Genomic DNA, 21,675 nt, shown 5'->3' with positions numbered 1-21,675 from the left:
CTATGCATATGCATGCAGTAAATAGAAAAATGTGATTTTCTCTAAGACTAAATAAACCTGAAAGCTAAAGCACACATTTTATAATTTGTAGTCACAGGATTTGACCATTTAAACTATGCAGTTCTCTTCCTTGTCAAACTAAACATTGATGTGTGGCTGCCTCATAAATTTAGTAACGCTAAATGTAATTTTCAGCTTAATTTGAGGGTGAAATCTTGTAGAAATCTTAGATTCTCAAGGCATTTAAGGTGCTTTTTATAAACCAGAGCTAACTTTAATGGAGCCACAAACCTTGAACTGTGGAGCAAACATAATCACAGATAAACATCAACTCTAAACAGACACCAGACCAAGCATGGTTTAGTTTTATTAAAGGCTTTAAAGGAACTTGTCACAAATTTTGCAGTTACAGCCAAAAAGACTGAATGTGTTCCACCCATTTAACTGCACACTGTGATGCGTGTGCAAGCAAAAATAAAATAAAATAAAACAAAAATGCAAAACTGGAGCAGACAGTCCAGTCACACCATTTAAAAAAAAAAGAAGAAAAAAAACAACAACACAAAAGTAAGAGCGGATCTGATGACACGTAGACGATTGTCGTTGAAAGCACATGTTCAGCACAGCCATCATTTTTTAAAAACAAAAACAAAAACATGTCTTTACCATGAGTGGCAGATTTGACATCGCATCTCTCTGGAATAAATTATCTGAGGAATGGGTTGCAGTGAAAGGAAGTTTACTGATGACAAATGAAGTGGGAGAATCAAAGTCAGACTGTTATAGAGAGGGAAAGGTGCTTCTTTAGAGAAAACACTGACATCAATCAATAAAAAGAAACCGATTCAGACCATTTAATACAAAAAAAAAAAAGCTTATCATGTCATAGTCCCTCCCTCCCTCCCCTCCATCCATACCCTCCCTCGCAAAAATGGCTCTAGAATCACAGAACCAAAAAAAGAAGCCAAAAAACAAAACTCGGTGACAATCCCACAAAACGATTCAACAACACGTTTCAAGTCAAAGGAACCTGAATTGTTATGACAACCAGTGAATTGTATGGCACAAGTTTCCCTCTTTACTTTATATCAAGACAGAAGACCTCCTTTCATTATCGTCCTTCCACAAAATGTAACAAAGCATCCTCACCACAAAGTCTGTGTTGCAGTCTTCACAAGGTGGATACTCTAATGCCCCTTTAAGAACACCTGTCGTAGCATGCCGTTGGACTTCATAACCAATAAAGGAACATTACAATAAAAATTATACATCTGTCAGCACAGAAATCTCCATAAATATATCAGACAACTGAACATCAGTCAGAGAAAACTTCCTGTAGAGCAGAAAGATGAGGGGTAAATGTCACCTGTACACAATCTACACCTGGCCTGGCTCCCCATGCAGCGACCAATTACTGTAGTTTTCTTGTGTAGTTGATGGCACAACACATTTAAAAGAAGTAAACACTTTTAAAACAGGTTGATAATCCCCACACGACACCTTCCCCAAAATGAAAAAGAATAAATAAAAATAAAAAATAGAGACGAACCATAAACAGGTTTCTCCGATCGTTAGCGTGTAGCACAAGACAGAGACAATATGAACAAACGCGTGATCACGCACAGTCAGATGAGATGTCGTAAAATGCTCAAGGCATGTTGCCTTCCATCTTCTCTGAAAACACACAGATGCCATTTCTTCAGTAGACCTATAAAACTTGACAGTTGAAATGGGCTAGCCAGCGCCCGTCACATTATTTTCATGTTTCATTACAGTACATTACAAGTAAAGAAAAAAAAAAGAAAGTCAAATTTAAATACCTAGACAAGGTTTTGTAGCAAAGGGGAAGAGGGAGGGCGAGAAGGAGGTGGGAGGAGCAAATACAAAAAAAAACACAAACAGCATTAATAGGAATTTTTGTTTTAGAAAGTGGTTTTCCCTGTAACTGTACTCTCTAAAGTAGTAAACATCTTCACAGAGTAAACACACATCACACATGGAGAAGCATTGTCCCTCTCCAATATACTGTACCTCATCACCGAGCCTCCTGCAAACTGCAGAGGGATTTTGCTTCATAGCTTAATATAGTCACTTCACTTTTTTTTTTTAATTAATTTTTTTTTTTTTACACACTCCATGATGAATCCTGTTCATCGTGTTTCTCCCTTTTTTTTCTTCATAGAAAAACATCAAAGTACCAGTTAGGTTCCTTCACAGTTCAGTTTAGTGCAAAGAGACCACACGCTCCCTTGTTGGTGGCAGGTGAGCTGCCTTCGCTGCCTCATGTCTTTGCCAGGACGTTGGACCTGATGGGAGCAAAGAGGTGAAAGGTTAATTAAGTAAAGCAGGTCTATTTAGACTTAAGCAGTTCCCATTTAATGTGTTCTCACCTGAGTGCTTTCCATCTGTCCTTCTCTACCTGATTCTCTGGACTCTCACTCTCATAGGAAGCAAGATAGAGCCCTAGGAATAATGATAACAGATAAATTTAAAAAAAAAAAGAAAAAAAAAAGAGACACTGTGTGTTTTCAGGAATTTCAGAAAAGTCCAAAAGAGCTACAACTACAATCTGTCTAAATTAATAAATTACATGGCAGTTATTTGCAAACCTTTGCTTCCAACTAGGTAATGTATAGAACTGCCTTGCAATCAAAAGTGGTCTTCCAAAGATTGAAGGTGTTGCACGCTCAACCTCTGGGCAACCAGTTGGTTGCTGCAATTACTTGCAATCAATTTCCATCTGCAACAGTCACATGGAGGTTGCCGTCTTATTTTTAATGTAGTTTGGCTGAGACATTAAAGAGTCTGCAGCTGTGAAGATGTTGGAAACCGATGCTTTGAGCTAAAGGGTAATGTCGCCGTGGTAACATTTGCCGATTGCTATTAAAACAAATTACAACCGAGGGTGATGAGAATGTCATTAGTTTTTCAGGCTTTTGCTCATAAACCGAAGTAATTAGGAAAAATGAATAATTTGACCCAACGATGGCGCTAAATGGAAAGTAAGCGGATTAGTCAAGTCATTCAAATTTGGCCTGAGGGCAACTTGAAAATACAAGGCAACAAAGACTGTAAGATGTTCAGATCTTTCTGGAACAAAGCAGTAGAGGCATCAAACGAACTGGACTGTAAATGAAAACTATGTGCCAGGTTCTCACCGTCCTCGCTGAAGATGGGAGCAGTGTGGAGGTAGTGTAGGATGGCCCTATCCTCCTCAAATGGACACTCTACTTGTTTCCATGTCATGAACTCGCCAACTTGCCGCGCCAACTCGACAAATTTCTAAATAAATAAATAAGCGAGTAACCATTTAATGGTTTAGGATGAGGTTAACAATGGAGGAGAGGCAGGGTTAGGAAACAGCCTCACCTCAAAGTTGACGTGGCCGTTGGGCAGCCGATTGGCACATCCTTCATTCAGGAAATAAATGTCCTTTATCAGCAGACTGAAGAAAGGAATCACAATCTGAGGAGAGAAAATGGGCAGGAAGGCAAAGTAAATAGTGAATACTGAACTGCAGCCAGCAGGTTTTTGGAGGAAATCAGTCAATGTGTTGCTGAGCCCCACCCTTTCTCTGTTACTGTTGGCAGTCTGAGAGCGGTGGGCGGCCCCCCTCAGGGCAGTCCTGTAGTTGTAAAAGTTTCCAGTCGGATCCATCTGATGCTGTCAAGAGTAAATGGCAACAAGCAAAAACACCGTCAGCATCTAGTTTTTCCCGTCTTTTACTTCTCAGACAGCGAATAGCTGTGTTTACCTCAAGAATGAAGAACTTGGCAGTCTTAGCTTTGCTCCAAGTCTTCTTCAGCCGTGACACAGGACTCATGTTCATACCAGCTGAGATAAAAAATGTATATATATATTTTTTTAACTATCAACACAAGATGGGAGTCAATGCTCAGGGATTGTAAAATGAACAACTCACAAATAATTGCCATGAGTGAGTTGAAGTTTCCAATGTTGAAACACTCCCTGGCCACATCGATGAAGAACTCTATCACCTGGGCCCTCTGTTTCTTCTTCGCTGGCTGCAGCAGTGAGACAAAAAAACCCAAAACAAAACATTTTTTAAAATTCTGACTTAATTATTCATAGAGAATTTATCTCTACATATACAGATACAGGCAGAAATGTTGTCTGTGTAAGTGCAGTAACACACAATGTCCATTAAGGGGCAGTAATGCCCTGTAAAAACTAAACAACCTTTATCTTCTGTCCATTTACTTAGGGGAATAAATTACTACTATGGTAGAATTCAGTTGAAATTACTATTAAATAAAGAGAATCTATAAACTAAAAACATGCATATATGCTACAATGGTTACCCAAATATATCCTGTAGTGTTACTGACATTTCCAGGTTTTCCCCATTCAGTCTGAAGTAGATCCCTGGGAGGTGTTTATAATCTTGTTCTGTTCTCATTTTCCTTCCTCGTCTTTCTAATGTTTTGAAGGTTTCAATATAGCTGAAACTGAGTTGTGTTTTCCACTCACCATGCAGATCTCTGTCGCTACCAGGTAGCACAGTCTGTTGAACCACCTCACGTAGGCTTCCAGGTTGGAGGTTTTTTTCTTCTGGTCACTGAAGCACGGCTGCTTAATAAGATGCACGCACACACACACACACACACACACACACACACACACACACACACACACACACACACACACACACACACACACACACACACACACACACACCACAAGTGAGTGCTACTATCGGGAATTCCACTATTAATTAGCTTCCCGTCTACAAGCTTGACCCCCTGTGTGAGTGCAAATAACAAAGACGGCGATCTTGGAGCAGAAATAACAGAACCAATTTAGAGCACACAAAAAAAAAAAGGAGAGGAAGGAGAAACGGAGTGAAGACAGGTTAAAGTGATGATAACTGAAAATGAAAGGAAATCAGTGAATGAGTGACAGCGATGGAACGGAGAGTGGAAGCATTCAGCGGTCATACATAGAGGGCACAGAGAGCACACTGTGTGTGCTTGCTGTAGTTTGCCATTTGTGACATTTCACTGACATTTGTTTGGATACGTACAAAATAACAATTTTAACCACATATACAAAAATAAACAAATGCTGTGGTCTGACTGTAGACTGTAAGATCATAAAAATGGATCTAGTCTTTGGTTCTAAATGTGAAGCTAATGATAATAATAGTAACAGTGACATTTTTTTAAGAACACCTTGTTTTAAGCCTGTTTTTAAATCATGTGTGTTGCAGTCTTTACGAAATTCATCAGGAATTTGCAGCAACGTGTCAACCAAAGAAAATCAAAAGCATTTGACCACTTTTCAGCCAAAACAAAGTGAGCGGGTCCTGCTGTAAATAAACATTATTCAACTTTGGGGAAAGTGATTGAAGGGACTACCAATGAGGGATACTGGTGGCATATAACAGAGTAGTAAATACATTAGAATGTTACCTAGGCAACCAGTGCCTAATAGTGATCAGCTGTTAGCTTTAAAGAAATATGAGATGAGTGATTTGCTTCCTGTTTGGATGCACCTTTATTGTTAGTAAGCTGATACATGGTTATGCACCATTTTGAAGAGACCAAGATGGCGATGGTCAAATGCGGAACTCAAGTCCACAAATGAACGGACGACATTTTCTATTTACAGTCTACAGGACTGACCTAAGTGCAGACTCTGGCAAGCTTAGTGCAAAACTACTTTTCTAATTAAATAGGACAGTTTATTAAAAAAAAGTTTACCTGTGTTCCATCTAGAGGGTCTTTCTGAACAAAAGCTTGGACAAACTCCTCCGGTCCGATACGACTCAAATGTTCCTGGAAAATACAAACACATAGTCATGAATCACTCATCCCTGCAGGACAATACATTCACTCTCATTCTTTTCCTATACATGCCCCAACCATAACAATTACTAACCATAACAAATCTGACCTGAACTTTAAACCAACCCCAACATCGTACCAAGTCTTTCCTTGACAGTGGCAACTTATTTATGTTCCCATAACATGAGCATTACAAGTCCGCTCACACACACCGACGGGGGTAGCCCCATTAATAATTCTTTCATTTCAGTAATGGAAGGCAATCAATATGGACAAGTAATGACTGACTGAGGTGACTCACTGGAATCAGATTTCCTCACAGTGACACTTGAGACAATATTCACCTCTATTAAAAGACAGCTGTGCAGCCGCATACATGTGCAAATCAAAATGAGTCATTAGCACCATCTCAACTGGTGACGCAACCCAAAACCAAAGCAGCGCTGCACACAAGCGTGCACACAGTGGCATAAAGCACAGCTGTGTAGTTTTAAAAATAAGTAGCAACATGTTGCTAAAACATACAATAATATCCAGGCTGTGTGGTTGGTGCATGCCTCTCTGCCTGCCCATCTCTGTTTCCTTTTGTATGTGTGCGTGTGAACGCATGTGAAGCTGTCAGGTCACATATATCCACTGCAGTTTTCATCCCTTTTGTTTGAGGCCCCGGGCACATCACTGACTTCAGGGGTGATGTCACCGCTCAGACAAGGGTACAAGCTTACTCAGACACTCTCACATGCACAGACAGAAACACGACCACCCCGAGATACACGTGTCCACATGAAGACACACATGAACAGACTGAAGGCACCGAGCATGCAATGTGAGGGACAATGCACGGATCCTTTGTTCATGTGGGTTTCATCTCCTCATTCCCTTTGTTCTGCTGTCTGTGAAGGAAGTTGGCGCTGTAATAGCTGACAAGTAAGGTCAGGTTATCAAACGCATGGCGTCAAAATCCAGCGAGTTATTTTGATGATTTATGTTCGTCATCATTTCGTTCACTGCCTTTCCATTGTTCTGTTAAAATCTTTATCACCCTCCAGTTCCCGCTCTCTTGATGTGATTTAATGTTTACGTCCTTGACATGGGTGGACTTAATCTCCACCCATGCTTCACCATCCTCCGCCTTCATCTCTCCGCTGACATCCTTTCTACTTCCCCTCGTCCACCCTCGTTATCATCTCTTACCCCTGACCTCTTTCTAACCCGCATCCTGCTCTCTCTTCCCCTCCCCCTCCTCTTCCTTACCAGCTCCACGTGGGTGAGCTGTTGTGCCAGCGTGTAGGGGTCGTTGCAGATGGAGAGTATGTCCTTCTGGATGGGCGGAGGCTTGGTCTTGAAGGCCACCAGCTTGTCAGAGGAGGCGTTGAGGGAGACCTTGACAATGCTCTCTTCCCCCTGGCTCATCAGGGACAGCCTCTGGCTAAGTTTCTGCAGCACCTGGTTCAGGGTTTTCCAGTATGCCTTGAGAGGAGAGGAGAGCGACATGTTAAACATTTTATTGTGAGTTTCAGCAGTGCAAGCAGAGGTGTGCTGTGTGCCCTGCCTGGGAATGTGTGTTTTGGTGTTCCTCGCTCCACACAAGGGCTTCAAAGAGGCCGTGAGGTCAGTCTGTTTCACAAGTGACCCAGAGCCACACCTCCCACATGTATGCACACACACCCGTAGTGCAGACGGCCAGCTTTAAATAGCAGCACATTCATCACCACCTGTCTTTCCTGCTTCCTTTCTATCCTCCCTTCACCTGCCTACATTTTTCACTATTGTTCCACTCCCACTCCCCTACCTTTTCTTCGGCTCTCTGCGCCCTTGCATCCCAACCCTCTCCCCTTTTTCTCCATCCGTCTCCTTCCCTCTATTTTCCCTCAAGGCTGCAGATAGAGCCACTCCTCTAGTATCCTTCCTTCCTCCCTCATGTAATGTAAGATTGCATAACAGTAAGGCTGTGTGTATTCACCCTACACTGACTCCCTCATCAACAGCCACAGAACAAGTGACAATAATTAAATCTAGCTCCCCATCAGACTATTTTTCACTGCAGATGCTTTCTATATAGTGTTTTTTGTCCAGTTGTATTGGTTATTCTATCCTGTTTGAAAATTTACAGCCTTTCAAAACTGGAAAAAAAAATCTTAGGACATATTAAGTAAAGATGATTGGGCATAATACGGGTACCTCATCACATGGAGCTATCCTGTGGATGATGTCTTTGAGGTGTCCGACCATCTTTTCATCCCTGAAATCGGACGGGAATGTCTCTGTCCATTCTGTCAGCAGCTGCAGGATCTTGGGGCCAAACTTGCGTACTTTTGCCTGTTGTTAACGACATGAGAAAGATTTACAACTGGTTTTATAACATCATAGAAACAAAAACACCTGCATAGAGTGTAGGCAAAAACAGCGGTTATTAAGATGCTCACATGCAGCAGATAAGTACGCCTGAATGCTTTTCATACGCGGGAATATGTATTTATGTGTGGTGCAGTGCTGACCGTATCGAGTGGGCTCTGATCCAGCTGCTGCTGTTTGATGCACAGCTCACACACCCTGGCCAGCAGCTCCGGAGGAGGAATGAAGAGACGAGCGCTCAGCAAGAAGGTAAACACATAGGCTTTCTGTCAAAGGACGTAAAAAGACATTCGCTAAGACACTCGCCACATCAATAAACACCACTGCAGCTTACTGTAATTAAAAGAAGCAGAGGAGCACTTTAAACATAGACACGTGGTTAATAATCTAATCGGCAGCACTATTACTATGACTATAAACTGAAATGGACTCTGAGGCTGATGGGAACATGATGAGCAGCAGTGACTGTAACACATTTAATTTTACCTCGGGGTAGTAATCGGCAGTGGGCACCAGGTTCTGGATCAGGGTGTCCAGGGAGGCAGAAGTGATGGGCGGCCCATCGGCAAGGCAAGCCCCAGGCCCCGGCCCCGGGCCTTCCTGTGGGGCCTCCTCCTCCCCAGGCTCAGCACAGGCCAGATGAGGGCTGAAGCCACTGGGAGTGGTAAACATGGTGCCTGAGCACGCAGTCTGGGGCATTCCTGACTAGAATATAAACACAAACACACCAAATGAATGAAGTACAGGGATGAAATTGGGATTTAGAAAAGTCATTCACTTCATTTTCATAAAGGTCTTTGGTACAGCCATGTAAACAAGACAGTTTGTTTGTGTAATTCAAGATTTGCACCATTTAATCTCATGTGTACATTCAAGGACACAGAAACACAAGCCCCGCCCTCATACTTTCCAATCCATCTCCAGGTCATCGCCTCTTCAGCTCTAGCTAACCAGTACAGCCGGTTGCTGCTGGTGCATCAGGCAGAAATGTTGCCACAAAAACCAGATTAAAATCGGTCTATACTGTGAAACGCTGAGAGATTCACCTGGCACCGGGAAGCTTAATCATCATTACATAAACCAGTTTGGCATCTTTCTTGTTTCCACTCACTCCAGTTGACCTGCTGGACCCAAACATTTTCTCTGTCTCATTTAGATCCTCTGTGCATCCTCCTAATGTATCGCTTTCACTCTTATTTTCAAAGAGTGCAAAGACTCTTATTTCCCCTCACTTGATGAGTGCCTGTCAGTGGCAGGTGATACAGAGTACCTCTCCTAAACAACAAGCCCCGCCTACCACGCTGACAAGCCAGAGGTGAGAATGAAAACAGGTCACACAGTCGCTGTGGAGGCTGATCATGTTGTCTCCACCACTGAAATGAATCCCTTTGCCTTTGTAAGGCTCTGGCTTACACATTTTAAAAATTCAACAGGCTCTTCCCCTCAGTGGACCAACACTGCAGCTGTAGTGGAAAGGAACGCTTAATGTGGTGTAAGCTAGAGCAGTGATACCATAATGTCACTCGCAGTACAAAAGAGCTCTTCTTCATCACCCAGCTTTAAAAAATGGCAGCCATTAATAGTTAATTACATTTTATAGTTTCATCCAACTCTTCTGTGGGAATAGCTCCTGTGCTCTCTGACAGCGACTAAAATGACCCGTAGCACCACATCCACCTCGAAAAACTGCAGTCTCAAGGTTGCTTTGGTGTTACAAAAGATCTCTGCCTGCAGGACTCACAATAAAAGCAAAAAACCTACACGCTGACACTGAAACCTCAAGCACAACAACATGTCATACCAAACACTCGTCCTGTTGTCTATTGTCAGCTTGGCCTAAATATGCACCTGAACACATAGTAAAGTGTGTATGTATACGTGCCTACACATACACACACACACACAATAGTACTAACACAAAAGAAGTCCTTAGTAAACTGTATGAGAGACGGCATGTTCGTCCATATTAGTGATCATCCTAAGACAGTGAAGGAAATGTCTTCGGCCATACTTTCATCCTCTGCTGACCTCTACACGCCGCCCCGATAAATGAGTATCGCGGGTCCCCCTGGGTTGAAAGGTGAAACGCACGGTGCCATGCACAAATGCAGCTCATGTTTCAAGTTCCCTGCGTGAGTGAATCGGCTTTCCTTTGTCCTCCTTGTTCCCCTACATTCGGGCACTTACTTATGCACTTGTGCACACCTAGACACAAACACACACAGACAGGCTCACAAAAGGCTGGGGGATGGGGAGTTCTGAGAAGCGTTTTAAAGAGCCTTCCTTCCTACTTACACCACTGACACCTAAAGTCATATTTCTTTTAATATATGTTGTGGTTAGAGAAGGCCGACATCTCATCTGCGTATCAGTGGAGGGATCTTGGCTCTATGTGCAATCGGGGGTGTGTAACCAACCAAAACACTGTACATCTGATTCAGACTCATCAGCCTAAATACTTAAGCTCTATAAATAACAGTGGGTGAATAAACTGAGTTTAAATTGTAGAGTTAGAGATTATAGAGGATGAATGAATATTGTTAAAAAATGGTAGAAAAAAATTGCCTTAAATTACATTTGACTTGTTTTTCACTCATAAAAGTTACTGGCTCTGTCTAGAAAAGACTGGGGTGTCCTTGCAGTGACATCCTGCAGATTGGATTATAACATCGAGCCACAGAGAACAGGATAAAGGACTAAACTACACGAGTGAAGCTTTATGGTTACTAAAGAAAACTTCCTTTATGTTAAGACTGACAGGAGGACAATATCTGCTTAGTTCAAGGTGACTAAATCTGGCATTTTAAAAATGATTCATGCACACAAACGCTCACACAACTCTGTATATCACTGTGTTTGTATTTCTACATGTATAGCAGTGTCTGTGAGTTTTATACTACGTGCTCACACTGTCAATGATTCCCCGTATCGCATGTGATAATCTCCACTCTCCATATTTCTCCCCACTGTTTCCTCCTCAGCCTCCCGCTCCTCCCTCCAGCACTTCTCAGGCTCTGAGTCATTATTTCATCACAGCTCCTCATGTCTGTCAGTCGATACCTCACAGTTTCAGTCAGTCAGGCGGCTCATCTGCCGATGTGTACATTTTTTAAATGGACAAGCCGAAAGCAAATTCTTTTCGGCGACACTGAAAGTAACCCAAAATGACTTTAGGGTTGAGGTCGTGATGTGTGAGTTCGAAGTAGTAGTGAAACCTGCAGCGGTGCAACTGTAAGCACTGACATAAAGTGAAAGACAGACTATGCAACTTTTGTTGACCGATGGCCAATTTAACTAAAAGAGACAACTGTGGAAAAGTAGGGCTTGCAGTGAAACAGCAGCAAGAGCAGAGACTGACTGAATGACATCAGTAAGAGCAACAAATAATGAGGTTTGCTTTACATTAGCTAACAACAGGCACCGTCAGCTGTTTGTCATCTCACGCCATCCCAGTTAAACTTCCTCTAAAATGCTTCCCCGCTTGGAAACTCCAAGGGAAGACCAGTTTACCTAAGACAAAGTCTTATGACTGACAAACTGAAATACTTCCTGTAAAATGTCACTTTCCCCCCCCCCTCTAAGCCATACTGCTTACACCGCTTTTTCTACAGTGTGAAGAAGTCATCCACAGCTGTACTCTGTGTATAACTTGTTTTCACAGCTCCTGCTACACGCAGCCCTCTCTGCGCCTGTCACACTGTGTCAGCGCTGCATGAAAAAACACATTGAGAAACATGCAGCTAAGAACAGGTGAGCGTAGTGATGTGCGCTTTAATCCCCCCCCCCCCCCCTTGAGATCTACGGTAGCCTTGCACTCAGTCTAGACAGCTGGGGGAGTGTCATTGTTATGTGCCCTTGCAGCCTGTATTCATGTGTGCATGTTGTTGTGTGATTTGGTTAGGCTGCTATCGTTGTCATCAGGAGATCTGCATCCTTTGTTCCATTATGATTAACAGAGTGGCACGGTCTGCGGCCACACAATCTTCGACAACACCTCGGCTGTCCAGCAGCGCATGTATCGATGAATCAAACGCATTCCTGACATAACCAGCCAGTTTAAAGCTGTCAAACTGCCTCTTTGTTGTTAGTCAGCTGCCTTGTAGCAATCATTTCTACAACACTCTCTGTAAAACCTGTTTCACTAAAAACAAACAAAAAAGGAAGAGTGCTTGTCACACCTACTGTTCTTGTGTCTTCCTGCTTAGGTGAGTGGTGACAAAACTGTGCAAATATGTTCTTTCACAGAGGGGTTGATGGACGAGCAGCATCAGAGACTGGTCTACGTTCAGACTGATGAGGTTTCTTCAAGAGAAAAAACAAGAGAAGAATCTGTGCCATCAGTGGGTCAAGGGTCAAATGAGAAGAGGTGGGGTTATTTTATGGGGCAGAAGCAGCTTTGGGGTCACTCTGCTTACTTCCATTAGGGCAAACACTACCTCTGCTGCTCAGGATTATTAGTCATTGCCCAAGCAAGACAAGGAACTTGTCTATAGGTCAACACCCACACGCATATTAAAATAAACAGTCTGGCTCTTTTGACAATTACATAAAAGTGGGATGCTTAACTATACAAATGCATCCACGTCTGAGCAAAAATTTCTCTTTTCCTTTCAATAAAGAAACAAATATTAACACTTTTATATTTTCAACTCCTCTGACGTTAGCTAACTGATTGTACAAAGTCCTAAGCAACATTTTTATCTCAGCCTAACAATATTCTTCCAGACACTTGAATATGTTCCAGGGAAGTTTTTTCAAAGCTGATTTCGTGCCCTTGAGCAGTGGCGATTCTACAGGCTGTTGTGGCCCAAGGCTAAAATTCACAGGGGGGCCCCCTCACGATTATGTGATAAATAATCGGACACATGTCCAGAGATCAACATACTAGGCTGTCCTGCTAACTGACTTAACTCGTGTTAATCGTCAAAGCAAACAAAAGAAATAACTTGATGCTAGCGTATCTCCTCTAAAGTTGAGGCTAGACTAACATTATTCCTTTTGTATCATTACATTTAACCATTTTCACTCCAAGAAGGAGAACTTTTCTTAATTTTCACTGATTATCTTTCATTGTTACCAATAGGCTTGTATAAACAATATCATTCAAGCCACTTACAAGTGAGTGAAGTCACTGATTTTCTATCACTTCATCTGATCTCAATATTTTGCTATAATTGTGCGCAGTTCACACTAAAAGAACTGAAAGTTTCAGGTCAGGCAGGGTAGCTGAACTCTTTTACAAAGTCATATGTTAATATGCAGGCCGATGTTCATGTGCATTGCTTTGCTAAAATAAGCAAGACGCTGCCCGAACACTCTGCTCTGAAACTTCCATTTATTATTCAGCATTAAGTAATGGGACCTTCACCACGTCGTCCAGCCCCCAAACCCTTTTTTGCAGTTTTCCACTGATAAACATTCTTAAGCCGTTGAACTGTTTGCACACGCAGCCTTTGACAAAGAAGCGTTCCACATCGGTAGTTTAGAAGGAACAAGTTTTTACTGGGAAGTTGTTTTTATACGCATTTGTGTTATTGACCTCTTGCTGTTTAACACAAAAGATTTCTAAGACACTTTCCCACGTTTTATTTTTAGCTTTTTGTTCTATCCTTTTAATACTTGGTGCTACTTTCAAAGTTGAATTTAAGTGGTTTGCACCTCATTGCATTTTATTTTTAGTTACATTTCATACAGCATTCAAATTGTAGTTAAGCACATCTTTGATTTTTGTTATAGATATAAGATCTTATATCTGTAACACATTGCACTGATACTAAGAAACGCAACGAAGAAAGACGGAAACGATTACATGATACAAAGCTATTCTTAGACAAGCGGCACATCATCTGAAAGCAAGCACATCAAGTATACGGCATGGGTGCTACAGCAACGTTTTGTTTTGCTTCCGTCATTGCTTCGTGGTTTCAGAGATCACAGCTGAAGGAAAGTCGAAAGAATATATAACAAAAAGTGCTTCCCCTTTTTTGCTCAAGATGCTGATACTCAATCCAAATGAAGTTTGCAAACGGTTTTGGCTCTATCAGTGTTAATCTCGTCCTCTGCAGGCTTCCTCCTCACCAACTAATTTCGGACCCACATGTTAACTCCTTTAACACAGAACAGCTTCAACACTTCATCTATTTTGGGATAGTGCTCTAAAAAAGCAGATACTTGGGTATTTTTGGGACTGACACTGTTTTGTGCTCCTCCGAGTATTAAAGCTCTGGCCTGAATTTTCTACCGAGTTCTTTGAAAGCTGAAATGATGAGTATTCTCAGGATGGCACAGGCTTAAAAGCGAGTAAACACCTCTTTGTCATGCAGCCTCTCACTTCCCTTCCCCTTGCACATGTCCCCTATTTTACTCTCCTCCTCCTTTATCTCCCGCTCCACGCCCCAGATTCGAACGCTCCCAGTCGGGACGCCTGTACAGATGGCCCTGCAGCAGCCTGCTCTCCCAGTGGGAGCTCCTGGCATGGGAGGCTTTTTTGGCCCTCTGCCTCTGCCATCATCCCCAGTCGCTACAGGAGCCCAAGAATAAGTGTACTGGCGTCCAGGCCGAATGTCGAGGTACACAGACTGAGCCAAACTGGCTGCTGAGCTGCACAGCAACCTCCTGGCACAGCTGACAACAGAGAGACCGCAAAATACCACACATGTCACTACACACGCTGCAACAAAACCAGACCAGCGCACTATTGTTGGGTAATGGTGTGTGTGCATATTTGAGGAGCTGAACACAATCGAGTACATTGTATCTTAAGAAAACATATCTATGCACACTTGCACCCACGTAGCGGCCAAGCTCAGGATCGAGTTACAGTGAAGGCATTCTGGTTACACACCCATTCATCTGCCTATTTTTTTTTTCCTTTGATAAAACCCTGACTGGGGTTGGAAAAAAAAAAAAAAAAAAAAAAAAAAAAAAAAAAAAAAATCACAGTCAGGGCTCAACAGGGACACACTCCCCGAATCCCTTTCAGTGGAATTCCCCTTAAGTGTCTAAGTGGAGTGACACTAATATTCTGGCACCTGTTCCACACCCACCAGCTCCATCAGTCCCATTGAAGCTCACTGGGAAATTTCTTTAATGAAAACAGCTTGTGCGTGTGTTCCCATCCTCATTCCTGAGCGAGTTCAGACACAGCTGCTTCCACGCAAGTGTTGGACTTTCTGTTTGCGTACGTGCTCACAAGAGCCCGAGACAGTCAACGTCCATCCAAGTCCAAGTGAAGTCATTCACCCAGTATGAACACAACCATCCGTCTTACTGTCCTCCAAGAGGTGCTGCTAAACCTATAGCACGAGAGGAACTGCAGACAACTAATCTCTAAAGTCAAACTGTCACCTTTGTAAAATTTACATTTAGATGGAATCGAGTTCATCATTGCAAAAAATCATTAACTGTGAGGGGTGAAAAAAACCCCCAAACCCTCCAAATTTAAAGGTTGAGCACCATTATCATAGACTCCACTTTCAAAGCACTTCACACGTGCACGAAGCACACTTCTGGGTCCATCTCCCTGGTTTGTCGAGGATAAAAATCGTGTATTAAAATAAGCTGAAGGTCTCTGACATGATGGGCCCGGTCAATCTATCATATTATGTAGAGATAATTGGAGTTGAGCACAGATTGGTTCTTAGTGAGCACATAGCACATGGCTGAGTTGTGAGTGCCCTAAATCTGTCACTCACAATGGTCACAATGCCTTAAAAAACAGCCATGCGTTAGTCATAATATGTCAATTTGCAGCCACCATTCATGCAATGTACTTTTGCAGAGAATCAGACGAGTGATTTTGTCTCTGTCCGAAACAGGCACAATTTCGCCTCAAGTGCTACTTGTGAGAAATTACCAGCTCACCAAGTAAATGGAAGGAAATAGCACAGAAAACCAGCGCAGGGCGATTGAAAGCATCCAGACAGAAAATCTGAATTAAACAATGCCAATGCGCAGCAACCTAAATAGGCCGCTAAGCACTTTTTAAAATTAGTCTGCGAATGGAAACACCCACTCAGCATTGTATTACTCTCAATCAAACCTGCACAATAACCACCGTGAGGTAATGAGCGAAATAGTAACAGATGCAAATCTAATAAGCACACCTTGACAATTTCATCACGGCCGTCGCCTTTGCCATTTAAGTACATCTATCAGCTCATTACAACCAGCACAGGCAGAGGCTGCACTGTGTGTCACTGCTGATGTATGATCTCAAAGCGTACTAATTAGCATTTGGTGATTTCACGGGGACTGTCTGTTCACCGCTCATGCTTCATGGATTTTGATACGGTTACACACGGGCAACACCAAAATACAAGACTCATTAATTCACAGTTAGTTTCATTTTTGCTATTTGGACCCAACGTTTCATATCCCTGTATGTCATTTTGCGTCTTAACCTACTGTCAGGCAGAACTGTATCACACACGGTGCATAATAAATCACTTTGCAGTCACACCTTCTGCTTTCTCTTTTCATTGTTACGGGGAGTTCTACAAATTACACTATACAAACACTGGAGGCGGCTTTGGCTCAGTTTGTAGAGCAGGCAGTCCACTAATCACAGAGTGCTGGCAGCTCAATCGCTGGCCTCTCCATGTGTCAAAGCGTCCTTGGGCAAGACACTGAACCCCAAATGTTTCTCTGTGGCAGGAAAACACCTTGCACAGCAGATTCAATTGTGTGCGAGTCCATAAATGAAAAAAAAGAAGAAGAAAAAGAACAGCACACACAAACAAACACCGTAAAGCACTCTGTAGAATAGCTATAGGCCAAAAGATTCTATATCTACCACTGCATGCCAACACAGCAGTCTGAGCTGGAGAGATTAGTGGAATTTCCCTCAGGCAACATATTTTGAACCGTGCATTAAAGCCATGGTTTCTAGCTTTTCTCTTTACTACCCTCTTCAGGTGCACTGTAGTGCTCAGCTGTTATCTAAGCACAATGTACTTGCGCCATGTCGTCCAGGAAAATACCTGCATCTCATATTGTGATATCATTGCCATAGCAACGCTTTGCATTTTTGTTCCCTTGTGCAAGACAATGAGAGAAGAGCAGGCATGTCTGAGAGTGAGAGGCGCATGTAAGGCAACCCTCAACAAAACACAGCACTTTTTAAAACATGCAAGAAAATCTTTACTGCTAAATGACGAAACAACAAGAGTGTTTTATCGTTTGAGGCAAAAAAAAAAAAAACCCACAACATCTAGTACAACCAGACTGTAAAGCAAGAAATGCTAGAAACTGTTCACGTGGAACCCAAACCCAAATAAATGATCGAGCACCAACTAAATACAGGACTAATATTATCAATACCAATACAGACGTCGCAAATTCTGAACACATTTCAGTGACCACCAAATCACTCAATTACTCTTATTTTGTTAACACAAAATAACACACATTTCAGCTTTTCATGCATTTTGAAACTGGGTTTTTTGTAGAGCTGAAATGTAAATATGGCCATCTCTGAAGCACTTTGAGTTGACATATGTTGTTTAAATGTGCTATAGGCTATAAATAAACTGAAACCAGGTATCGATCAGATACCAATACCAACATAGATCAATACTGTCTACATTTGGGTCGATGTGCCCACCTTTGCTCCATATAACAGGAAGAGTAAATGGTGAATGGAAAGTACTGAGCTTAAAAAGCTCAACCCAAGCTACGAGACTGCAGGTAGAAAATTTTTATCAGTAAGTTTAGTTACTGTCAAACTAAAATGTTGAGCAGCTATTTTATACATTTACTGAAATTTTGAAATATTGCTGCTGTCTCTAATTTAGGTTAGAGTTCATCAATGACAGCAGGTCACTGGAACAAAAAGATGGGATAGAGATATTGGTTAGATATTGGTTTAAATGCTGCTACCTTCAAGATGCAAGCATAAATAACACATATCAATATCAGACAGTACTTCCAAGAACACACACACTCTTGATTTAATAGCAAAGTTTAATGTGAACTTTAACTGAATTTGTAGACACGCCTGCCACCTCATACCTCAGGTGAGCAGAAGCTTGCCGGTCATCGCTTTATGCCTTAGATCCTATATCTGATGGAGCAATCACCATCCTCACTGTTTATCGAACACAACAAGCATCTAATCATATCTCATTGCTTTTTGGACCCTGTCGAATCCTCTACGATTGACCATCAATACTGTCCATATGACAGCATGAAGGTCATGTTTAGGCAGCTAATACCAGCTCTGAAGAGCGCAGAGCGTTTCCATGGAGTCAAGGCTCCTGTTGGGAGGTAATTAGATGCCTGTTGAATCTCCACTGTGACACAACCCCCCTTCTCGCACCCCTTTATTCCATCGAAATCCCGTGTTTGTCCTCGCGCTCACTCTCTGGTGACAGAGCAGGCAGCTCTGAGTGACTCCACATGTGAACTCCATCTGCCACGAGCTGTCAACACGATCAGTCTCATCACCTCCGAGTCAGCGGCAGAGCTGCTGCGTCGCCAAAGGACATCCCAAGAGCTGTCAGGTACACAGGCCGTCATAATGTAACGTCCCTTTGTGAGTCGAGCACGTCCTGACTATGTAATGTGTGAAAAAAAACATTTGAATTCTTGACACTACACCACTAGCAATGTGAAATGGGGGAGATTTGCAAACACTTAGCAAGAACATTGCGTGAGTGTTAGTAGCAGTGAAAATAACGGGCTGTTTTTCATCTTTCTACAGCGCCCGTTTTTTTTGTACCATTCATAACTCGTTTCATATTATGCAAAAAAACATTATAGCAAACTTAGCAATACAATTAAATTAAATTCATCTTGGCTTAAGATGAAAAAAGATTTAAAAAAAAAAAAAACATTTTTCACTGATTGATCATCCATCCATCCATGCAAGTGCTACAGGAGCATGAAGCCAATCCCACTATAATTAACTCAGCACCCATTTCATAAAAAATGAATACATGAAGAAGTCTGAGTATTTTATTACTGCTTAAGTACTGGCAGTCATATGTAGCAGGTTTCTGTTTGCATTGCTCCGTCACAGGACAGTAGTGGAATTCCATCATACCAGTATAGTAGAGCACTTCACACAGGCAAACACACAAATCCCCTTCCCCCACACAAACACAGCCATAAACCTTGCGGTGGTGATAAAGCTGTCATTGCTACCAGACTAACAGCGACTGCGTTTACCTCCCTTTTGACCTGCTACCAGAGAGACCTCGCCTTTCCCTTTGCTGTCTCTCTCTACACCTATACACACACAGACCTCACTGTCTGAGAATTTGTCTCTTTCAGTCTCACGTTAGACCAAACGATGCCCTCATTAGCAGCACACCTGTTATCCTCTGCAGCCTCGGCCTGAATTGGAGGGAATGTGAGCTGTAATCTATGTAACCAGTGACTTCTGCCAGACCCCTGCTCCAGTGACTTATATCTGTACATCCCCCCCATGTACTGCACAGCGAGGGCAAGCTGTCAGTTCAATTAAAAAATAAATAAATAAAAACATATTCTGGCTGAGGGCAGCAGGGCTATATATGGGCAAAGCAGAGACAAGGTCAGCTGCATTGGTAAACCCACAGAGGAAATGGAACAAAGAGCTGAGTGGAGGTCCTGATCACGGAGAGCAAAGTCAAAGGGTGTAAATGACGCTGCGGGACTAAAAATCATAATTCACCCTTCATCCAAAATGGATGGCATGCTAGACGGCAGAGAAGCAATGAACTGAAGCACTGGTTCAGCAAACATGGCACACAGACGCAAACAGTGCCAGTTAGGGTGAAAGCGAAGAAAACACATTTCAGTGGGGCTGAGTGATAAACAGAGGAAGGGCAAAGCAGAGCATGTGCCAATAGAGAGGAGACAGAGTCTGCTGCTGCCTCCTGGAAGTCCACACAGAGAAGGTATGGTCACAAAATGACACCCCCCTGGACTCTGGTGTTTCCCTCCTACTGGGGGACTAGGAGATGCAGTCTGGCTGCTGAGACTTGGATGAGAGAAACACAGGATCAAAGTGTGGTGGTGAATTGCAGAACTCGCTCACCCACCTGACTGGTTAGTCGACAGAACCGGTTTTACTCTCATCCCCTTTTGCATAAAGCTGCTGAGAGACTGACAACAAACCCTTCTGGTTTGTACTTGGTTACATGTGCGAGCTGCTGCATCATCCCTTGGGTGTCAAGGCTACTTACCACCTACTGGATGCTCATTTTCCTTTCACCTTTCATTCCAAGGAGAACAGAGTAAATGTCAACAGTGCCACCACCACCACCACACCCGTTTACTCCCTCTCCTACACCCCTCCCCTCCTCCAAGGCACTTTTTAAGGGTGTATTTTGTCTGAGAATAATAAGCAGCAAGTTTACACAGTTAATAACTGCATGTTAACTAAACCCAGTCCATCAGCGCACAGCACACCGTGACATTTTTCACTTATGAGTGGCTGCTGTCTTTGTTTCCAATACCACATTATCACCTGCCCGCACGCATTCTCGCTCATAAACGTGTCAAAGGCAGAAGACGCAGTGACAGCGCTCTATTAAAATAGAAAAAATTAGAGCCGGATCCTTTCACGCCTTTAAACAGACGAGCACGCCGCTGACTCACGGCACACATCTGCGATGTTTCCATCGTAGTAAAGTGATGCAAGCGACGCTGCTGTACCTCTACAGCGATAAGGAATCGTGATGTCATCGCTGCCTCCAGTTGAACTTCTTATTATGATGACACAGTGTCCTCGTAGGCAATCTGTCTGATTACAACGCGCGCGCGCACACATATATACACACACACCTACCCGTACGCACAATAGCCCACACGCTGGCGCGAGCGCAGGCTGTGGGCGTGAGCGCAATTTCAATATTTCAGAGTGATAATATTGTAATTGTTGCCACTCACCAGCACTACACTTTGATCCTCATCTTTTATCCGACTTGTATCCGATGTCAAATATAAGCTCCGGTGCCGGTTATTCCCAAATTAATCAGGGTTTAGAAGCAGCTGGGCATCAGCTGGGAGAAGTGAAGCCGGACTCCAGAGGCACACCGCCTGGTTGCCGTTAAGTACAGTGTTTACAGTTGCTTGTTAAATGTCCCGCACAGGCTCGTGCGTACCGGTGTGCAGCGGACACAAACGCAAGGTTAGGCCGTTCAAAAGAGCGTCCCTGAAGGCGTGGCGACCGTCCTGTCCTGCGCCACGGAGACTCGGCGGACTGCACAGTTACATCCACACGTCCTCGGAGCGAGTGATCAGCCACAGAGGAGGGTAGCTCCTACTACTCACCGGTCAGGCAGCGTATAATATGACTTCCGCGTTCGACTCTTTCAAAATAAGATGATCCACGAGTACTGCGGGAATTCTCGAGAACCCCGAATAATAAGAAGGGTTAAAAGCCACATGTTCATCGAGTACAATTGAAAAGTTAGTTAGCAATAATGATTCAGGGCTCGTTTAAAATACCATTTAAGTCAAAGTTGAAAGTCAAACACAAAATAAAGGCTCTATGAGGATCCTGTATTTTGTGAGGCTCTATGGT

General features: G+C 42.9%; 1 protein-coding gene across 4 annotated transcripts; it reads right to left on the bottom strand.

Annotated features, from left to right (window-relative positions):
* Window positions 1-349: 349 nt before the first annotated feature.
* LOC100692105 (ras-GEF domain-containing family member 1C) lies at window positions 350-21,420 on the bottom strand. Of its 4 annotated transcripts, none has more exons than XM_005467789.3 (15): window positions 21,039-21,420; window positions 12,341-12,464; window positions 8,649-8,867; window positions 8,306-8,428; window positions 7,989-8,126; window positions 7,062-7,277; window positions 5,724-5,798; window positions 4,492-4,593; window positions 3,923-4,025; window positions 3,755-3,834; window positions 3,568-3,663; window positions 3,370-3,465; window positions 3,159-3,282; window positions 2,391-2,463; window positions 350-2,306 (listed from the first exon to the last, which is right to left on the bottom strand). In XM_005467789.3, the coding sequence occupies exons 3-15, from the start codon at window positions 8,859-8,861 to the stop codon at window positions 2,282-2,284; spliced, it is 1,464 nt and encodes a 487-aa protein (XP_005467846.1). In that variant the 5' UTR covers window positions 8,862-8,867; window positions 12,341-12,464; window positions 21,039-21,420; the 3' UTR covers window positions 350-2,281. The 4 variants fall into 4 exon arrangements, with proteins under 4 accessions (XP_005467846.1, XP_005467845.1, XP_005467844.1 ...); XM_005467788.3 differs by having other exon boundaries at window positions 12,345-12,464; XM_005467787.3 differs by lacking the exon at window positions 12,341-12,464.
* Window positions 21,421-21,675: the final 255 nt, after the last annotated feature.

The sequence above is a fragment of the Oreochromis niloticus genome, linkage group LG2 (genome assembly GCF_001858045.2).
Source record: "Oreochromis niloticus isolate F11D_XX linkage group LG2, O_niloticus_UMD_NMBU, whole genome shotgun sequence".
NCBI classification, from domain to species: Eukaryota; Metazoa; Chordata; class Actinopteri; order Cichliformes; family Cichlidae; genus Oreochromis; species Oreochromis niloticus.
This window is presented reverse-complemented; position numbering and strand designations above follow the sequence as displayed.

Excerpts from the sequence above, each read along its gene's own strand:
- LOC100692105 (XM_005467789.3), bottom strand. The coding sequence starts at position 8,861 with ATGCCCCAGACTGCGTGCTCAGGCACCATGTTTACCACTCCCAGTGGC. Across the intron at positions 4,594-5,723 it reads ACCCTCTAGATGGAACACAG|CAGCCGTGCTTCAGTGACCA; the intron begins GTAAACTTTTTT and ends CATCTTATTAAG. Across the intron at positions 3,664-3,754 it reads CCAAGTTCTTCATTCTTGAG|CATCAGATGGATCCGACTGG; the intron begins GTAAACACAGCT and ends TACTCTTGACAG.